This window comes from Agelaius tricolor, unplaced genomic scaffold, assembly GCF_023055355.1.
Source record: "Agelaius tricolor isolate 1412-34295 unplaced genomic scaffold, bAgeTri1.0.p SCAF_4, whole genome shotgun sequence".
NCBI classification, from domain to species: Eukaryota; Metazoa; Chordata; class Aves; order Passeriformes; family Icteridae; genus Agelaius; species Agelaius tricolor.
In genome coordinates, this window is record NW_027269264.1 from 998,269 (window position 1) to 1,019,561 (window position 21,293).

At 39.7% G+C, this 21,293-nt stretch overlaps 1 protein-coding gene across 1 annotated transcript; it reads left to right on the plus strand.

The window, feature by feature from the left end:
- Window positions 1-2,129: 2,129 nt before the first annotated feature.
- Window positions 2,130-18,699, plus strand: ALDH7A1 (aldehyde dehydrogenase 7 family member A1). Its single transcript, XM_071424345.1, has 18 exons — window positions 2,130-2,359; window positions 2,461-2,514; window positions 3,532-3,597; window positions 5,153-5,233; window positions 7,536-7,659; window positions 8,266-8,398; window positions 8,978-9,022; window positions 9,357-9,434; window positions 10,290-10,387; window positions 11,370-11,411; window positions 13,028-13,122; window positions 13,995-14,079; window positions 14,349-14,455; window positions 15,744-15,860; window positions 16,299-16,396; window positions 16,562-16,635; window positions 17,378-17,453; window positions 18,205-18,699. Exons 1-18 carry the CDS (start codon window positions 2,180-2,182, stop codon window positions 18,257-18,259), a joined length of 1,608 nt encoding a protein of 535 aa, XP_071280446.1. The 5' UTR covers window positions 2,130-2,179; the 3' UTR covers window positions 18,260-18,699.
- Window positions 18,700-21,293: the final 2,594 nt, after the last annotated feature.

Consider the following 21,293-nt stretch of genomic DNA (forward strand, 5'->3'; position numbering starts at 1 on the left):
CAGAGCACGCATTGTATATGTTTTTTATTTCAGACACTGCCCTGAATTCACACCCCATTGTGTATGCAACTTCTGAAGACATACCTAGGTTTAGATGTGGACCTGGACACAGCAGGAAGAAAAAAAAACTTGGGCCCCTTACTAAGGTTGGATGTAGACCTAAGCACGTGTTCTTGCAGTGGCTGGTTAATTCCCATGTGACCTGCACAGTTAGCCTTAGCCCTGCATCATGATCACTGGCTGCTTGCAGACAAGCTGGCCCCAGGTCCCTCCAGAAAGGACTTTGGCACCACCTGTCACAGTGATATTTTCATCTGCTTGGATGCTCTAGAGCAAAAAATATGAACAGAGCCAAGTCAGGCACAGTGCCAGGGTTTCAGGTTTTCTCTGTGGCTCAACCAGCAGCTACAGCACCAATGGCTGTGTGCAACTGTTGCTAGAGAACTGCCTGCTTATGGTGATGAGAAGAGACTGTGGAACTGAAACTCAGCTCCCATGCCCCAGCTACTGCCCTGAGAGTCCCACTTTCTTGCTAGAACACAATGCATGCATTGCAGCTATGTGGTTGTGAAACACCTGTTTGATTATGTAAAGGTATATAAGGCCAAAAAAGGTGAAGGTCTGCAGAAAGAAAACATTGCTACCTTTTTGATACAAGTTTTATAGTGTCCAAATACATTTTCCAAGTAAAAGAGACAATTTGATTTAGCACGCAGCAAAGACAAAGGCAAAGCCAGCTCTTGAACCTTGCCAAGATTTTTTACTCCTAAACTCTTTACATCATCCAAAAATATTTTTCATTTGAAAGAATTACTTGAACAACCATTCCTTAAAGAGCAAATTATTATTTATACTTAATGCAATTCACATCAAGGAAAAGTGTTTAGCTGTGGAAAACCAAAAAATAAACAGTGGCCTTTTTAAGAGCAGTGGCATTTCTTTTTTATGCTATAAGTATGTTCTATCCTATAAGCTAAGACATTTCAATCTTAGTATTGAGGTTTATTCCTCATTGGTTTGGTCATTCAGAAAATATTGGATCTCTGAAAACAACCAATATTTCATTATCACAATGAGTCATCTAAATTTTCAAAGCCACTGAAGTGTAATTACAGTAAAAATATGGGACAGAAATCACTTCCAGTTTTGCAAGGTGAGTGCATATCAAGTAAGTGTGTTGGTCCTGCATATGGGAAATAAAATGTTGTAATTTCACAAACTGGCATGTAGATAAAGTGGCTTGCTCAGAAAACAAAGACACTGAGATTTTTAACTGACATTCAAGCATGGTATTAGAGAATAGAAAGAATTGTGCATACTCCCACATACTACTATTGTTGCATAAGGACAGCTACATGTTTTTTCCCCTTGTTTTGATGCCCCTTGTTCTTATTTTCTGCAGCAATTAGAAACACCTGACTTGGGGACGCCTCTGCCCCTGCTGCTCTGGAAGGGCATATGGAATCACACAGAATCACAGAATGGATTGCGTTGGAAGGGAGCACAGTGGGTCATCTGGTCCAACCTGACTGTTTAAGTGGGGTCATCCCAGGGTACATGGCTCAGATTTGCATCCAGATGGTTATTGAGTATCTCTAGTGAGAGAGACTCCAACTCTCTCTGGGCAATCTGTTCCAGGATTTAGTCACCTGCACAGAAAATTCTTCCTCATGATCAAGTGGAACTTCTCCATCACCAGTTTCTACCTGTTGACTCTCATCCTGTTGCTTGGCACCACTGACCAGAGCCTGGCTCTGTCCTCTTGCCATCCTCCATTCAGAAACTCATAGACATTGATGAGGTCCCATCTCAGTCGTCTCTTCTTGAAAAGCAGCAGAGTGTGGGTGGATTTCGGACAGCACACGGTCTGAGCTGCGCTGCCAGTGCGGGGCAGGGGAGACCCGGTCAGGGAGGCTCGGGCAGGCCCGGTCAGGGGGGCTCGGTCAGGCAGGGTCAGGAGGGCTCGGTCAGGGGGGCTCGGTCAGGGGGGCTCGGTCAGGCAGGGTCAGGAAGGCCGCGTCAGGGGGGCCGGGTCAGGGGTCCCGGCCAGGGGGCCCGGCGCGGCCAGGCGGCCCAGGCGGGGCGGGGCGGGGGGCGAGGGCGCAGCGCCGCCAATGGCCGCGGGCGGGCGGGGCGCGGCCGCCATTGCCCCGTCCCCCCGCGCTGGCGGCCGCCGGCCATGCTGGGGTTTCGTCGCGCTTTCGCTGCGCTGCTGCCGCTGCCGAGGGCAGGGTTGCCGCCGGCCGCCGCCATGTCCACGCTGCTGATCAGCCAGGAGCGCTACGCGTGGCTGCGGGAGCTGGGGCTGCAGGAGGAGAACCCGGGCGTGTACAACGGGCGCTGGGGCGGCCGCGGGCAGGTGCGGGGGGCGCGGGGGTGGGGGGCGGCGGGGCCTCGGGGGTCTTGCCCCGTCCCCCGGGGGAAGGGGCCCTGCCGCTCATCGCTCTCGTCCTGCTCTAGGTGGTGACCACGTACTGCCCCGCCAACAACGAGCCCATCGCCAGCGTCCGGCAGGTGAGCGCGGCCGGGGGCAGCACCGGCGCGGCGGGGACGGGCGGGAGCGTCACCGTCACCGGAGCGGGGCGTCCTGGGGCCTTGGTTTGGGCGCTGCCCCTGCCCGCCACCCGGATGGCGAAGGGCACGAAACTCCCGATTCCACCTCAGGGTCCGTGGGATGTTGAGTCCAGGGCGGCCGCTGGTGCTCGTCGCAGCTAGGGCCTACTGCTGGCAATATGCCTGCGGCTTTCCTGGGAAGAAAAACAGTCTGCCTTTTTCTTTTTTTTTTTTTTTTCCTTTTTTTTTAACTTCTTGTCTCTCCAGCCCTCCGCCTCGCACTCTTGCAAGCGTTGTTGGGAAGAGCAAGGGCTCCTCCCTTCCCTTTTCGTTTGTCCTGAGGGAAGTTGCAGAATAGGGGCAGATTGTGCCTATTTAGTAGGGATGAGAGGCCTGGGAGCAAGTAGTTAGGAGAGCAACGTGACATTCAAGTAGTAAATTTGTGAATGTTTTTACTGTAAGAATAGCACTATTGTAGTAATCTACTCCTTTTGTGTATTAGGACTCAATTAACCCTTGATGCCCAGTGATGCTGATGGAGTAGGACGTATTTATATATGTGTTTTATGTATGTATGTATAGATACAAACATATATAAAACCGTTATTCTATATGGAGCTTCCTCTAACACCTGAATGAAAATTTCTGCTTGTGGTTTTTTTTCTTTCTTTCTTTTTTTTTTTTTTTTTTTTTTTTTTTGTTTTGTTTGTTTTGGTTTTGGGTGGGTTTTTTGGGGGGTTTTTTGGTGTTTTTTTTTTTTTTTAATTTAGGCAGCACATGTGCTTTTCATTGACAGTGGCTTCAGATAATTTATAATGTTGGATACAAATTGTGTCAAGTTACAAGCATCCTATAAAAGTCGCATCCTGTAGTGCAAGTAGTCTCTATAAAAATACCTTGAGTTGGATGCAGAAGCTTTTTTGTGGCATTTCTTTTCGATATTTGATTTTCCTAACTTTGATTTGCTTCTTCATGTAGGGTAATTTGGAGGATTATGAAGAAACAGTAAAGAAGGCTAAAGAGGCATGGAAGGTCTGGGCTGATGTAAGTTAATGGAGATTTCTCTTTTATTACAGATCTCTGGCAGAGACAGGCTATTAAATTGCCCCATAAAGTGAAGATGTAAAAATGTGTTCATACTGTGTGTGGTGCATTAGCGCAAAATTCTGCAATGGAGACCTCAAGAAACAAACCCAGATAGTTTGTGTGTGATACCATTGAGGTACAAAGATGAGGGCATTGACTTGTGGGATGTGTTTGTTTTGAAAACCCTGGCAGATTTACCAAGGCTTGTGCCTGTGTGCTGTTGCCAACAGGTCTGGTGAAGTTCAGAAACCTTGTGGCAAGTAAACTGTCCCTGTGCATGTTTCACTTCCTGTCGCCCCCTCTTCTGGGAGAGAACTGTGGAGTATTTGGAGGAGTAACTTGTGTCGATCTTCTTGTTCTCCTGGTGTGGGAAAAACTGCTGGTTATAAGCATGAGGTTTTTTGTTTCACCTGCTGTCTTGGTATTTCACAGAACAGCTGTGTGGTTCAAAAGAATTAGTGTTACGTTGTATATAATAGCTAAGCTATTTTTCCTTAGCAAGCTGTACTTCCCCATGCAGCCCTACTAGCTGTGTCCAGCCAGCACCCATTCTGTTGATGGCTGTACCAGGCTTGGTTCTTACAGCTACCTGTTGTTTCTTTGGTAGAAGCTGAAACCTGGATTTCAAAAGGTGATGTGCACTCTCTGTTTTAGCCAGCAAAACACCTTGTCTGAAGACAACAAAGTTTAGGATAAACAAAACAACTTCCTCAGGATATGTTAGTGTGGTTTTTTGTTACAATTTGTGAGTATAATGTTGGTAGCTCATGACATGTTCGGCAATAATCTGAAAGCAATCCAACAGATAAAGAATCAACACATCAAATGTTTCTTGAAGGCTTTTCCTCAAAGCTATTTGTTATTAATTTGTGAACTTCGCTGTTTGTAATGAGCTTATTTGAAAGATATTGCCTGTAAAGAGATATGCTTGCATGGTTTATGCATTTTTTCCTCAGTCTTGTTTTTATAGAGAATTGCTTGCATATAGTTTGCAAATTGATCTTGGCTATTGATTATTTTTTACCATACTGGTACCACGTTAAAAAAATATATTAAGAGTTTATATTAATGTTTTCATGATTGAGGTTTTTGTGTGTCTTAATTTCTGCTAACAAGGTAAATGTCGTACTAAAAGGAAGTTTGAAAGTGTGTTATTAAGTACACTTCAAGGCTCAGAAACCAGTAAGTGCACTTTTATGAAAAATGCTTATTTCTTGAGATGCAGATGATTGGTTGCATTGGGGGTGATGTAGTTGAACAGCAGTAAGAGAATTAATCTGAATGCTTTTGTCAATATTTAGTGAAACTGAAGTTTTGGACAGACAAAATGTTTATACTGCTATCAGTCTCTGAGGCAGAAAACAGTTTCTTGTAAAGCAGTGCACATGATAAAAATGAACAAGTAACAGCAATCAGTGCTTGCTTAATACAAGGACAGAAAACTAGCAGTATATATACAGCAGGAGTTACAGATTTTCAATCTCACATAGATTCTTCTGGGTTTTTTTACTAGATCCCTGCACCTAAACGTGGAGAAATAGTGCGACAGATTGGTGATGCCCTGAGACAAAAAATCAAAGTTCTAGGAAGCTTGGTAAGGTGTTTTCAGAAGTAGCCTACATTTTTTGGGGGGTGAGGGTGAGCGGTATGTCAAAACTGGTTTTTTTCAGTAATACTAAGTTTTCTCTGCAATACTAACCTTAGTAATTGTTAAGTAATTGCTGTTAGCGCCATTAGCGTGCCTAATTAACTTTTAATTTTAAAAAGAAGAAAAAAAAATCATTATGGCATAGAAATGGCATGAAGCTGTGTCAGCTGAGAGTTTGGTTACTTGTTGAGAAAAGGCTCTTCACCCAGAGGATGTTTGGGCACTGAACAGGCTCCCTAGGGAAGTGGTCACAGCACCAAGCCTGACTGAGCTCAAGAGGCATTTGGGCAATGCTCTCAGGCACATGGTGTGATTCCTGGAGGGAGTGCTGGGCCAGGAGCTGGACTTGATCCTTGTGGGTCCCTTTGAGCTCAGGATATTCTGTGATTCTGTGAATTGACAATTTATAATAGGAAAAGAAAGTTTATTATGGGCTTCTCTGGGATGAGTGGTACACCTGTTGCCCTGCTATTTTCCCTCCTGTCTGTCAGACAGGGCACTTCCTCATACTAAAAGTATCTTGAAAAAACCTTTCTCTAATACAGAGGCTTTTAACTTTGAACTCTTTCTGGTGATCTGCAGGATTTTGCCAAGTGACATGCGGAAATATGAGGCTTCAGAAGTTGAGATGGTCTTAATGAGATGATCTTGCAGTGCCGTGCAGGACATAAAGGCTGAAGGACCACTCCTTTAAAACTCTTGCTTTACTCCTTTTCTTGCTAGGGAAGAAAAGGAGTCAAGTGGGGAACTTCCACTTTCTTTTTGCAGAGCTTGCCTGTCTGTGCTGCTGTTCAGAAACAGCTGTCAGTGAATAACTCCGTGTGTAGTCAAGCCCATATTGTTAACCTTCAAAACCTTGTTCTGCTGTTTCCCTTGATGTTGTCTCCTCAGCACAGTTTCTGTTGTGGAATTAGAGTGCTAACATACTTCTGTATTCAAAAACAATAGAGCTTCCCTGATGAGTGTGGAATACAGAAGTTTGTTCTCTATTCTTGACCAAAACTTACGTCTTCTTGCCATATTTTCTTAGTTTTCCCAAACAGATAATATGTGTGTTCAGCTCTGCTAGGATTGGGGATGAATTTCAGGGTGAAAGAAGTGCAGTAGGTATTCCCGTTTTAGGAATTTGCCTGACTTTAGGATATGTAAAAAGGAGCTGTATAGAAACTCATCTTTGTCATACACTGTAGGAAATTTCCAGCCTCACCTTGCCATGCCCTGGTGAAGTATCCAGGTGTTTCTACTGCACTTACAGACCCACTGCTGTGTTTCTTAATAGATATGTCTGATGCTGCTCTGTTTTTGGTCACAGATAAGGACTTTTCCTTCTGTCTTGAGATAACCACAGGCATCAGAGAAATACAGTTAGTCGTCTTTATGTTAACTTTCACATGGAGAGAAAAATCCTGTGGAAATCCTTTGAACCTCATTCATCATTTAACAGCCTTTTTAAAGTACAGTCATCACTGTAAAGTGGCAGGTGTTATCTGTATGAAGTCCACATCTAGCTGTCAGAGCATGACCACAAAACTGCATGGAGATAAGTAGGTGATTTTTCAGTTCCCAAATTTTGAGATTTTCTCATTTCTGGATGGCAATATCTTCAAATACCAGATTATTCTTACTGATATATTTCAATGGAGTAAGTCTAACATAATTTTAAGAGAAGGATGTAGTTTAAGGTCAACTTCAGGAAAAAAAAAATCAATAAATTGATCCTAAACATCCCAGGTTACTGAAATACTAAGCATGTAAAAGCATTTTCAGCAGTGTCTGCAAATGAAATCTTTCAAATTTGCTTTGAAATATTGTAAAATGAGTAGTTTGCTTATGAAAAATGTAAGTGGCTGTTTTCTTTTGCTGGAGCAGAGTAATCCCTCTTTTTCAACTTGTTCCTTGCCTGGCCCACAATGCAGGCAAGCCTGCTGATGTAAATCCAAGGTATTGTTGATAAAAATATATCATTAGTATTGGACCCTCCTATCAGTAATTTTTTAAAAATTTTTCTCCATTAATTTCCTTTTCTAATTTCTTCCTGTTGTATTGGGATATGACCCTTGTCCAGTTGTCTAGTGTGTTATTTCTTTAAGTTCTGAATAACTGGGGAAGAGGTGAATCTCCTAATGAACAAGTGTGTGTTAAAATCTTACTTGGTCAGTAGATACACCTGACATTAAGTGGAGACAAAATATATTAGGGATCCAAGGGAATTTTGTAAAAAAGTTTGTCTTACTCTGAATTTTTTCAGGTCTCTTTAGAAATGGGAAAGATTTTTGTCGAGGGTGTTGGGGAAGTGCAGGAGTATGTTGATGTCTGTGACTATGCTGTTGGTTTGTCCCGAATGATTGGTGGACCTATTTTGCCTTCAGAAAGTAAGTATGTGTTATTTTTTTGGTTTTGTTTGTGGAGTTTTTTGGTTTGTGTTTGGTGTTTTTTTCTTAAAAGAAATTAAGATATGGAGGTGTTACTTAAATATACGGTCTTGTAGTGCATCAAGATCTCTGTTCTGTGTGTTATTTAGGGAGCTTTAGGAATAGATGTGGTGGGCAGTAGTGCCAGCTATTGAAGTACCTAATGAAGTGACAGATAAGCAAGTCAGTCCATCCATTTTCTCTGTTCTTTGAAGCATTAGATTCTCTTTGGTTTTTTAATTGATGAAAGGTGGTAGAGAAAAGTATGTAAAAAGTTTTGAAGTGTAATTAGAAAGGAGAGACATCCTTGTCAGTTATTGATTACCACAAGTCATCATAATGTTTAAAATAATAAAACTTTGTTGTCAGATCATTAGCTTTTTGCACAATCTAGCTAACCTTGATCCAGGTAAGCTGCAGGACACAAATAACACAGCTCTTTGCAAACTAAGGCTATGGTGGACTGAAGAGTGATGCTAGGTTTCTTGCTTACGTATTTTCCCTTTTTAGAAAAACCCCAGACATTAAATGGATGAAAACTGCATTATGTTGTGGCTTTGCTTTCAGGACCTGGCCATGCCCTTATAGAGCAGTGGAATCCTGTTGGGCTGGTGGGAGTCATCACGGCCTTCAACTTCCCCGTGGCAGTTTATGGGTGGAACAGCGCGATTGCAATGATCTGTGGAAACGCTTGCCTCTGGTAAGAGCTAGCTGTCCACCTTGCTAACAGTATTCTTAAATTGGAAAGCTGTTAACTCAGGCATGAAATTGCTATTGAGTGTCAGGTGTTTCTGGATATTTGATTCTATCTAGTGTAGGTGTAAATTGTTTTTAGTCAGAGCTTTTTTTAATTTTGTGGTAACCTCTTTTTTGAGGTACTATGGTGCAGATCCATCCAGGACTTAGCCAAATGGCCTATGAATAAAGAACCCAGGGTGAGGTCTTGCAGCAGTGGCAGTTAATATATTCCAAGTTGGTACAGCTAAGATTAAAAATCTAAATAAGTGGCTTTACTTTCTCTCCTATCTCCTAGTTTGCTTTCATCTACCTCCTTCATTCTAAAGTCTGGCCTAGCCATTGTCTACATGGATTTCAGTAGAAGTTCTGAATGCTCAGCTGCAGAAGGAAATGCTTGAGTTCCTGTCTTAATTTGTACCTGAAAACCAGCCTAATCAAAGAGTGCTGTAGATCAGAGACCCTAAAAATTGCTTATTTGAATTATTTCTTATTCTTAAAGAATTAAATAAGAAGATAATGTAAATTTTTTTTCCCTTTCTAGGAAGGGTGCTCCTACAACATCCCTTGTTAGTGTTGCTGTTACAAAGTGAGTTCTGGTTTCTTTGATCTTCATCTCAATAAAAAGGAGAACTTCTCCAAAGAATAAATTTCATAGCGATACTTCCTTTAGGTTTATTGTTACTTTATATCAACATTTTGAATACTTACTGTGCATTACACATAACATTTATTTTAAAATGCTAAATAAAAGTAGGTCCCTTAAAATAGGTAATTACTAAGTCTTGTAGATCTAATATTAACTCCTGAGAACAATTACCCCAAACCACTACTACCCCAAAAAACCCCCAGACAGTTCTAATGGTTCATTCCCCATTTGCACTTGTCAGAAATCTCTAACATTTTTACATCTTTGATTCCAGGATAATTGCAAAAGTCTTGGAGGATAACAAGTTGCCTGGAGCAATCTGCTCTCTGGTTTGTGGTGGAGCAGACATTGGGTAGGTAATATTTCTTGTGTTTTGTGAACGTTTATAAATGGAAAAAAATATTCTTTTGAGGTATTTGTGAAGTTATGCTAGTCTCTAGGAATACACATGTTGCTATGATTTTTATCAGCTGGTCTGAAACTCTGGCTCAAGTCCTGCATTAAATATAATACGTATGTCTACTTGCTGTTGTGAGATCAGCTGCAAACAAAGAACTTGTCAGATATTTAATGAAGAGGCATGACTAAGTTTATATTCCACTTTTGCATATGCTTACACCCAAAGAGTACAGCTAATATTAGGTTCCCTTACCATGTTCTTTAAGTTTTCAATGTATAGTGCCTTTTAGATTAGTTGTGGAGGAGAATAATTCCCCTTTTCCATGTTTGTGAAGAACTCTGCACTTGCTCATAGATGTATATCTGTGCTTGGAAGCTGTACAATCTGAATCACTTTACTTGATTTTTACTATGAGGAAATCCCCAGTACAAATGTATATTCAGATATATCTTTTGAGTACTTTAAGAGAAGGCAAAGCATATGGCAAACATTAAAAAAGTCATGGATTTGCATGTTTTCTTATGGATCATAACAATTGGAACTAATCTCACAATATACTTTAGACTGAATGTCAGTGTTACTACAGGTGATGCTTTTTTGGCCAGAAAAGGTGGATGGAAACAGCCTTGTTCCTTTTTTTCTGGCTAAGGGGAAGCTGTCCTGCCATTAGCTCAGTTGCCTGATGTTTCAAAGAAACTCTAGCTTTAAAGCTCTCCCTGGTTGAAGCTGATGTATGTGGAAGGTGCAAGCTGCTTTTCTGTCTGCATTTCTTTTGTTGAACACAGTGCTTTGTGTCCCATTGTGCAGGACAGCAATGGCTAGAGATGAGAGAATGGACCTCTTGTCCTTCACTGGCAGCACAAAAGTGGGCAAACAAGTAGCACTTATGGTTCAGGAGAGATTTGGTGAGTCTGTGGGTTCTTCTCTATTTATTTCCGTGTTTGGTGAAGGCAGCAGTGCCCCATAAGATTTTAAAATAACAGTAACACAGTTTTCAGCTGTGTTACCTTTTTTTTTTTGTCTTGGATAAACGGGAGTTTCAAACTGCTTGTAGATACATACGGCATTTTCAGTTAGTTCTGTTACAATTCAGGTTTTTTTTCCAGTTTATCTGCAAATCCATAGTCTTACAATTAGTGTGAGGAGACGTGTAGTGGTGTCCATTAGTATTTAGTTGTATGGGGATTGTTAGGGTGAACAACCAAGGCTTATGGTCCTTTGCCAATGTGAATAGAATACATGAATACAGTCCCCCTCACCTCTTACTCCTGATAAATATAATGCTGATTTTGGAGGTGCTGTTTTTGTTGCAGATATTTAAAAGTGTACAGGTAAGAATCTCAGCTGCTAGATTCTTACTTCTTAGTTTATGAGCAGCACCTTGCAAACATATTTTTTTGTTTTATACATTTGAAGTTCATGCAAGTGTAAAAAAGCCCCCCAGAAACCAGAACAGATAGCAAATATTCACCCAGATGCAGGTTGTGATTTTTTTGTCTCAGATTGTAGATAAACAGAAATAAATGAGCTTAGTTAAATTTTGTGTGCATTTTGATCTTTGTAGGACCTTATTCTTTATCTATGTCATACTATTTATGCTGCAAGTTTTTCCTGTTTCAATTTTTTTCTTTCCAGTGCTATTTTTTTGCCTGTCTTTTTAAACTTCATTGTGTCATAACTGCTGTGCACGTATCTTCATGACATGTGATAGATGTAGTATTTGGTGTAATTTTCTGCTTTGGCTAGACTGTGATCTCTAAAATGTTTTGTTTATCCTTAAAAATATGTTTCATGAAGCTTAGCTCTAGTTAGAGGTAGTCTCATTGACTGAGGTACAATTAATACATGTGGCCATGGTATAACTTATTTTTTTGTGTTTTTCATTAGGTCGAAGCCTGCTGGAATTGGGAGGAAACAATGCCATTATTGGTAATATGCTGTAGAAATTTAGTCCCATAGATGATATTTGGAAGCTAGTATTCATAGCAAATAATCATAGCTAATTGTCACTTTTTTTTGTTTCTTTTATTTGTTTCCCCCCCAGCCCTGGGCTTTTAAAAGTACATCTAGTTTGTGTAGAATAATAGAATGTTGTGGGATTTTTCTGTCTTTGGTATTGTGGAGGGAGCAGTGTTTTGAGACAAAAAGTAAGATTCCAAGGTCTCTTAAGTAATCAGTGTTGAAGAGGAGAATGGAATGAGAGAAGCAGTAAGCTTCAATAATGGGTTGTGGACAATGTTAAACTAAGTAAGTTTGATTATAGGATAGTTTTAGTTGTAGAATTATTAAGGTTGGGAAAGACCTTTAAGATTGAGTTTAGCTCTTAACCCAGCAACAGCATATTCATCACTAAACCATGTCCCCATGTGCCTCATACCTTCTGGATGCTTCCATCCATAATAACTCCACCATTTTCCTGGGAAATGCCTGTCTGCACTTTATATATAATCTTGTGAACACTACACTTCTAGCATTTTAGAGTATAAGTATATATATATATAAAGTATAAGGTCCTTATGATACTTGAAAGAAAAGCATAAAGGTATTTATTTCAGTAGCACATTTTTCAGGTTTAAGTACCTTAGGGTATGATCCAGTTCCTAGAAAAACAACAAATACTACAAGGCTGAGCAACATTGCAGAAAGAATATATAAGCTCAATAAATACCTAAATTGCTGTCCTGTTGTGCTGTTGCCTTTTGTTTCACCTTTCTAATATTCTGGACAAATATGCTTATTTACATATATATAGTTTTTTGAAGTAGAAACATGATGCTACATCATCTACTCTTTTGAAAATCACATTTGAGCAGGTCCTTCTTTTTTTCTATGCTGCTTTGTAGCCAGCAGTATAAACTTGTTTTATGCTTGAAAATTGTTTATTTTTTAATGTTAAAGTCCTGGTTTTTTGGGAATTGACTTTGAATGATCACATAATCATTGTTTGGCTGGACTTCATCCCAAACTTCATAAAGGTTTTGGATGCTTAAGAGACTTTTTTTGGGACCGGTTAAGCCAAGTGATATTTTGGGGATTGTTTGAGCTTTATAAAGCATCTTTATAAAGCATCAATGTCTTCTAGCCAGATGTATTTGTTCAGCTCATTGTACATTTTATATTACTGTACACCTGTGCGTTTTAGCTGTGCTTTTTGCAAGGCCATGTGGATACACTTTATGATTGTTACTTTATGCTGATAAACTCAGTGAGGGACAGATTGGAGAAATGGCAAGAAATTGCTTGTGGTTTCCTGAATTAAAAGTAAGCTAGAATTATTTGCAAACTTTATTGCAAAAGGCTCCTTTCAGTAGTTCAAACCTATAGTTATGTCCAATTGCATGTGTCTAATTCCAGCTACAGAGAAATAGTAGGAGTTTCAAGGTGTTTCTTTGTATCTTACCATGCTGTGCAACTGTTCCAACTACTGCAACTACTCCTAAAGATTCTTGACCAACCTGTCAGTTTCTAATATTGTTTAGCATCTTAAGTCTTGTGAACTGCCTGTTTACTCAAGTAACATGCTCATATTTTAATTTTTTTTAAAGTGTTTGAAGACGCAGATCTGAACCTAGTCATTCCATCTGCTCTATTTGCTGCTGTGGGAACAGCAGGTCAGAGGTGCACAACTGCTAGAAGGCTGGTGAGTAAATGTGTATTATAGGGTTTGGATGTATTAAGGCTGGTTTGGATAGCTCTGAATTTTAACTTAATTCCAGATTGGCTCAGAAAATGACTAACAATTCCTAATATTGTGAAGAGCAACAAATAATATTTGAAACACGCTTTTATTTTTTCAAAAAAAGTATGTTAGGAAAATAAGAACATAGTTTTATTCCAGTGTAATTCTAGCTCTAAACATTTTCTTTGTATGTATTTCTAAATGTGTTTTAAGTCAGGAAAATAGTACTTGGCAAAGTTTTGTATTTCTGTTTTCATTGCCAGAGCTTTGCTTGTGACTGCTACAAATTTTGGTTCAGTGTTTATATTGCAGCAAAGCAAGGGGGTGTGTGTTACCTACTTTGTTATTAATTCTTAGCCAATCATTTTCAACAAATTCAACAGTGTTATAGTGTCAGTGTCTGTCTTGTCACTGTTGGGTTGATTCAGTAAATATTAGGTAAAATGGATGGAGGTAAATTGATTCAGGTGTATTGGATGGGCAGTGATTCCTCAAACTGGAGCAATAAAATTTCTGGAATGTTTGTTCTAGAACACTAAACTGAAATGTTTACAGTGCACATTGATAGTACTGATCTGAGATGGGGTAAAATTAAAACAGATTTTTGTTTCTTGGCTTGTTTTAAATTTTTATGATGAAGGTTCTATATCTTCATTTTCTGGTGTTAGTGCTGTTTCAGAGGCCTTGGCTTCTGTCTCTTTTTAATTTTTGGATTTGCTGAATATGAACAACAGTATTTCCATTCTTTCATTCAGCCCCCTTCAAAGTGCAGTAGTACTTCAGGAGTAGTTACATAGGCTGCGCTATCTTACAACTTTCTTACCATGTTTTAGTTTCTCCATGAAAGCATCCATGATGAGGTGGTGGCAAAGCTTGCCAAGGCCTATGCCCAGGTCCGCATCGGTGATCCATGGGATTGTAAGTAGCTATTTCCATCTCATGGGTTTAGGAAACAAGTTGCTGTTGGTTTCTTTCTGTTTAAATTCTGAAGTGATTATAGATCCAAATTATCTAAGTTTAGCAATTTACCAGGGGGTGGAAATAGCTGGTTTCATTTAGAATACAGACTCAGAAAGGAAGATGAAGCGTCTGGCTAATACTGCTCATCCTGGACAGATTAAACAGTTAATTCTAAGATAAGAATATTTGCAAACATATGCAGTTTTGATTCTGAATCTTTTTTTCAGCTGACACTCTTTATGGGCCTCTTCATACCAAAGAAGCAGTGAAAATGTTCCTTGATGCTGTAGAACAAGCAAAACAACAAGGTGGCTCTGTGGTCTGTGGTGGAAAGGTGACTTAACTTTTATTTTCCGTGCTACAGGTTGTGCTCTAGGAAAAAAAATACAGTAACATGATAGCTTAGGCTAAACTTGCACTTCTGCTTGTCCTGTCAGCCACTACAGGATGTTTGGTTAGTCAGATTGAGAATTGTTTGAATTGGAATCCTGTCTTCAGGGTAAAGGCAATTCTACTTGGAAGCTACTCTTACACCACTCCCCAGATGCAAGTGTATTAAATATTAGGCCCCGAATGTTTCAGGGTGTGTCCTGCCTAGCTTTGTCTGGCCTCACTGCTGGACCAAAGGCAGCAGCTGTGGTGTTTTTACCCCAGAGATACCTTTGGCCGGCTGGATGCTGCAGCTGGGCACTCGGAACAAATCCAGGCAAAGTAGGAACTCAGTTTACCTCTGGTGGAAAAGGTTCAGGCGACGGTGAAGAGAAAAGGAGCGGGTTCTATCGTAGAGTCTTAATCCAGAGTTTTATTGTAGCATGGTAGACTTCTGAATGTGGTAACAGCTTTCAGACAGACAGACTGAGACCTGGCCACATGGTCTCGTGTCCTTTTAAGCCCCAGGGACAGGGGGAGGGAAGGGACAGGTGAGGGCCAACCAGGTGTGAGGAGGGGAAGGCTCAGGGGATGTGGACGCTAGGACAAACCAATGAGCCCAGGCCTGGGGGGCATCTGCCAATCACACTACGCCTTGCTGGAAGGTGAAGATTAGTGGACAGCTCCCAGGCAGGAGGGCAGAGGGGGAGGGGGAAAGGTTGGCGTACCTGAGGGGGATGGGATAGGTGAGATAGGAAACCACACTGCAACACAAGTGATAGTGAAAATAAAAAAAACCCAACATAAACGGTGAATGTCAAACATGTAAAAAAGGAAAATTGCAGTTCTGTCCCTCACAATATCTAGCTTGAGGAAATACTGGAGATACAAGACAACCATTAGTACATCTTAATCATATAGGATGTTTAATTCTCATTGACTAATTGTTCTGGGGCTTCTTGTCTTTCATTTGCAGCCTCTATATACTTTAAAATTCTAAGTAGCTTACAAGTAGGAGAAAGGAAGTTTCAGCTGCTAGACATTACAACTTGATTATATCTTTAGAGGACATAAGTTGTGCTTATATATTTTAAATACTTAAATAAGTAACTTAAATTTTATTCATCCTATCTGGCCTTCTGTTTCTGATTTCTCAACTATAGTGGTCAGACCGTGTAAGATTCCTTTTCTACACAAATACTAAGCTGGATGCTGATTGGAACTTACTTGGTTATTTTTTATTTATTTTGAAGGTTATAAATCGCCCTGGGAACTATGTTGAACCAACCATTGTGACTGGCCTTCCTCATAACGCGCCCATTGTCCACACTGAGACGTTTGCCCCCATATTGTATGTGCTGAAATTTAAGGTAAAATAACAGTGGTGAAACAAGTGTCAAGGATGGTAACAGTAGAGTGACAAGAGAGAAATCAGACATGTGTCACATCTATACAGTTGTCCCAGCACTTCAAGAAGTGGTGGCTCTTGTTCTGCACTGTGAGATAGCCACTGTTCAACTCAGTGTGTAGCTCTATTTCTGTGGAGAGCGCTGGAGTTACGACGAGATACAGGAACAGATTGCTGTTGCTGGTGTTCATGGTCAGTACTGTTCACATCTGTTCAAAAGCAGACTGTGTTCTGTGCAGCAATGGAGGTATTGCTGATGTGGCACATATGTATTTGCCCAGTGCCCTTCTGTACCTTTGCATTATGGCTGTGGTTTGTTGGGTTTTTTCTCACAGAGCTTCTTTGTAACTGCTTTGCTTTGGATAGTCATGGCTTAACCATTGACACATGCTTCTTCTAGGAGGAAGAGGAAGTTTTTGCCTGGAATAATGAAGTAAAACAAGGTCTTTCCAGCAGTATCTTTACCAAGGATTTGGGAAGGATTTTCCGCTGGCTAGGGTATAATTTATATTATTTTTTTACTTTCCTGAGGTACATAAGATTAGTCTTTCATGTCTTTTGTAAACCTCTGCATAATGCTAGTTGAGCATTTTACAGCCCTCATTTTAGGGAGGCAACCTTTCCTGATCCTAAGGAGGAATTGTACCTTATCTTTGTTTGTAGGCCAAAGGGATCTGACTGTGGCATTGTGAATGTTAACATCCCAACCAGTGGAGCTGAGATTGGAGGTGCTTTTGGTATGTTACTTGTGCTTTGTCAAGGTTCTAATCAGTCAATTTAAATGACTAAATGTGATGAAATCAAAGTTAATTTTGAATCATACTGCTTTAGCAGAAAACAGATATTGACTAGCAGTTAGATTTAAACTTTTTAAAATAGCTGTATTAGGTTTTTAAAAATTCCATGTGTTATTTCCTTCTCCTCCTCTCCATCAAAGGAATGTTACTCAGATATATATTCGGGAGGTATTTAAAGATATGGCCAGGTGGAAAACTATATAAAAGTTTTAATTAAAACAATCTTGGGCAATTCTGTGTCTATTGGTAAGTTTATATAAGATGTATGGCATGTAGCATTATTGCCAGAAAATCCTATAATAAAAAATTTTGCCTTTTTTCCCTTTTTTATATACTTAGGGAACTAAGAGGGTGGAAGAAGCATTAACCTTACCATTTAAGCAGTACAAGAACCAGCACATTCTTGTACTCTTGTCTTGTGTTAAGACAAATGTTTTTAAAACAAGGTCCTCTAGTGCCACCATGAAGGGATTTTGAACTCCAGGGAGACATTTTTTTTACGTCAAGCATGAGGAGAGAGCTAGCTGTGTGTGTTGTGTGGGATGGTAATTTAATGCAGATATAGGACAAGGAAAAGGAATCGTTTTTCCCATGTACTTTTATAAAAATGTCTTACCTCGTGGAATTAGTCCAGATTGCCATATCCAAAAATAGGTTTTAATTTACAATGTTTTTGCTACAGGTGGTGAAAAGCACACTGGTGGGGGAAGAGAATCTGGAAGTGATTCATGGAAACTTTATATGAGACGGTCTACTTGGTAAGACAGACAGATAAATTTAAATTACAGATGAACTTCCCCAAGTTCAAAACATATAAATCTTTGGCTACAAGGCTACTGTCTTTACTGAATGTGAGATAACCATCTATAAATGTAATTGCTTTTTCTTCACATTCATAGCTAAAGAACATTGGAAGGGTTTTTATAAAGACTTTTTTTTAACTTTTCAAAGGAAAAAAATAAGGTGGTTTTGGGATTCCCCCCACCATTGGTTGATTTTAAATTCATCTGAAAAATGCTTGAAACTTGTCAGGAAATACACTGAGTTGCAGCCACAGTGAGGGGCCACCCCTACTGCCTCTGGTAGATGATTCAGCTATATATTGGTTATCTATCCACAAATCTCCTGACAGCCAATAGTGGATGAGCATTAGTGTTCTCTGCTAACTTCCATAGCCCTTACCTGTGCTATCTTTTTTTTTTCCATGCAAAGACTTATGAACATGAGAAATCCCACCTTGATTTTTCTATCTGGATGTTCTGCTAGTAAGGGATTAAATACATAAAGAGAAGTAAGATCCTCCATAAAGGAAGAGAAAATGGCAAATGTTGTCTTTTCCTGTACATGGTTACTATATTGAAAACTGGAGTAAAGTTAGTTCATAATTTTAAGTAGGCAAACTGCTTTAGAGAAGTCTTGTTTAGATATAACAGCTTATAGATAACAAGTGTACTGCACAGTCTGTCTCAGTGATTAAGTCTGGTCTCTAAATTGTTGTTTCTCTTTCAGTACAATCAACTACAGCAAAGATTTGCCCTTGGCTCAAGGAATCAAGTTTCAGTAACAACCTTATGAGTGGCTGTGCTATGAACCATCCTAGAATTTCTGAATCAAGCAGCTCCTAAGCATCATGGGGATAAAAATTAATCACATGAAACCAATTCTGTCAGAAAATCAGCTACTCTTAAATTGCTTCACTTTCTATGAATGTATTTACTAATTTAGTCTTCAGATCAGAAGTCTGTGGTCTTTGGGAGGAAGGGAGGGTGACTGAAACTAACCACCTTGGGTCCAGGTGGCCTGGTTAACCTGTTGCCTTAACACTGTATTTCAGTACTAACACTGCCTCTATCCCCTCCCCACCTTTTGCTGGTATTTCCAGCTACGACATCTGTGTTTCAAGCTGTGTGCCAAGTTTCTTGCAGTACCAGTTACTGGGGGATATTTGGGAACCAGTACAGGGCTATTTTTCAATGAATAAATAAAGGTACATTTTGTGAAATATCTTGGGCTTCTCATTTGTTTTACTCACTGGTTTTGAGCAGGAATATTCAGAGGACTATCCATTTTCACACACTGAGTTGCTAGCTGGGAAAAGAATCTTTGGGCTAAAAGTTCTGCTTTAGTTTTCCTGCCTCTCCAGAAAGGAGACTTTCAGGATATGTTTGGGAGATAGAGGTCTACTGTAGTGTCTTGGAATCTCATTTAACACTTGAAGGGGTTACAGCCAATTCAGGTTGTCCATATCAGGTTGTGATACCCTACAAGCAGACTGGCTGGAGATGAGACCTGGAGATGCAGTCAGAGGAAATACTTTTCTAGGGAAAGACATATTGTTAACTTGTGTTTCACCTCAAATGAGAGTTTCTTTTGGCCACTGGAGACCACAGGCAACAACAGCTCATTTAGGAACCTTGCTCAGGACTCAGGATGAGAAAAGACACAGTGCTATTAGACTCTAAATCTATTGGAGACTTTAGCTTTCCACAGAGGAATTTCTGAGGACCTTAATGTATTGTTTCTGGGGATTTCTTTTCTTCTCAATGTTATATACCAAATTTCCACTATCTCTGAATGTGACAGAACTGTTTATTATGGGCTCAGATTCTAGGAATCTGATTTGACTATTGATTTATTTTGATGTTATTTTGATGGCAATGCCATTCAAACTGGATTGAAAGTCCACCATACCACAATGCTAGTTGGTCTCCTTTCAGCTTTGTGTTTAATTTTAAAATGCATAGTGTTTAGAATTTATACAAGGTATTTTGGTGTTCTGTAAATCAGACATTAGGCAGCAAAAGCTTTTTTTCTTATGGAATCTCTTACTACCAGAAGTATTCTCTCCTCTACTTCTTTGTGTCTGAGCATTTCATTAAAGAACGTTGTACCTTAGCACACAGAATGAAATGGTGTACCCTAAACAGGCAGATAATCACTAGGACATACGGCAGAGAAGCAATTCAATTCCCAAATATAATTGCTTAGCAAATACCACCAATTTATAGAAATTGTACTCTTTAATGTTATTCTGTGATACTGAATGTTACTATGAAACTGTTAACAATGGGAAATTAATTCAAGAATTCTCTTTTCTTGCTGCTTATAATCGGTTTTGGATAGCCTCATGTCACATCTGATTTTTTCTTGAAAATAGAAGCTCTTCTTAAGGTAAAACAATCTCACAAGTCCAGTTGTTTAATTTACAGAAATAAGGTTGATTCTGCCACCTGGCTTTAGGTATGGGAACTCAGCTCATGAAGAGAACAAAACTGGTATGGTGATCTAGTGTTTGACTGGTCTTCAAATCTTCATGTGCAAACTAATATGAATGGAATAAATGTACAAATGTGATCAAGAGGTGGCTGCATAGCAAACACACTAAACTTCTGAAGGCTAACTTGACATCTTGATACATAGTTCCTCCTTCAATACAAGCTTTTGTAAGGGTAGCCTTACAGGGGACTCAGCGTGAAGTACTCGTGTAACTGCTTCTGTGTGTTAGGAGTAAGTGTGTTAGATCCATGCTATATCAGCAGAGAGAATGGGCTCTCTGTAAGTAGGTTACGAACTCAGCCCCACTTTTGCTAAGTATGGGAATTACTATCCAAGGATGTGTTATCTGTGCTGTCACCGGATTGCAAGCGTGGCATCAGAGCAGGTACTCATAGTGCTGCTTCTCTTTCCAGACAGCTTTGAATTCCTTACATGCGGTGATGAACAATCCTACTAGAATTGGTTTGCTGAATGACTTCCTGTGAAGTGGCTCTGGGAAGAGCATCTTTTAAAGACTGTAATATGCTTTGGCAGGTATGCAGGTGCCTGTAAATAGTTATCGTTATGATGAAGTAATGAACTAAGGAGGTTTAAAGATGCTGTAAGCACACAGTTTCTCAATTTCTGCTTTAATTTGGAAAGTTCACTCAGGAGACTGTGAACTGCATTAGCTGTCAGAGGGTTATCTCATCCAAGGAAAGCAATTTTGAGAATTCATAAAATGTGTCTTGGAGCTACTGGTATGTTCAACATAATGAACTTGCCGTTTTAATACAAATTCTATCAGCGTCTTCCACTGTTGCATAAACTTAATTACCACTGAGTGTGTAACACTAGTGAATAACAAGTGTTAAATGACACGTGATCAATAATTCATTTGTTAGCACAGTATTGCTTACTGTGAAATGACCTTGATGGGAACAGTCTTACAAGTAACTTCCTTTCTTTTTGCCATATTATTACCTGAAGAAAGATGATAATTCTATTAATATTTCTGCTGATAAACAGAGAAATTTATTTTTAATGAAATGTGAGAATGGGAGATATAGGCTGCTTTTCTTCTATCCTGTTGTGTCCTATCACAGCTTCTTGCAGAGGTGATGATTTTTAGAAACCAAGAACACTACTTGCTAGTAGTGGGTCCCAGCTTTGGACTTTGCAAAAAGTGGTCCTGCAGTGTTGAATTTAAATCAACGGGGAAAGTGTTCACCATTTTCTTTCAGCAGTAATACACCAGCCCATTCATGTTATATCATGTTATTTTCATCTGGTGTTTTCATCATTCTGTGTTGTTGCTGGATGAGTTCAAAACCATATGGCTG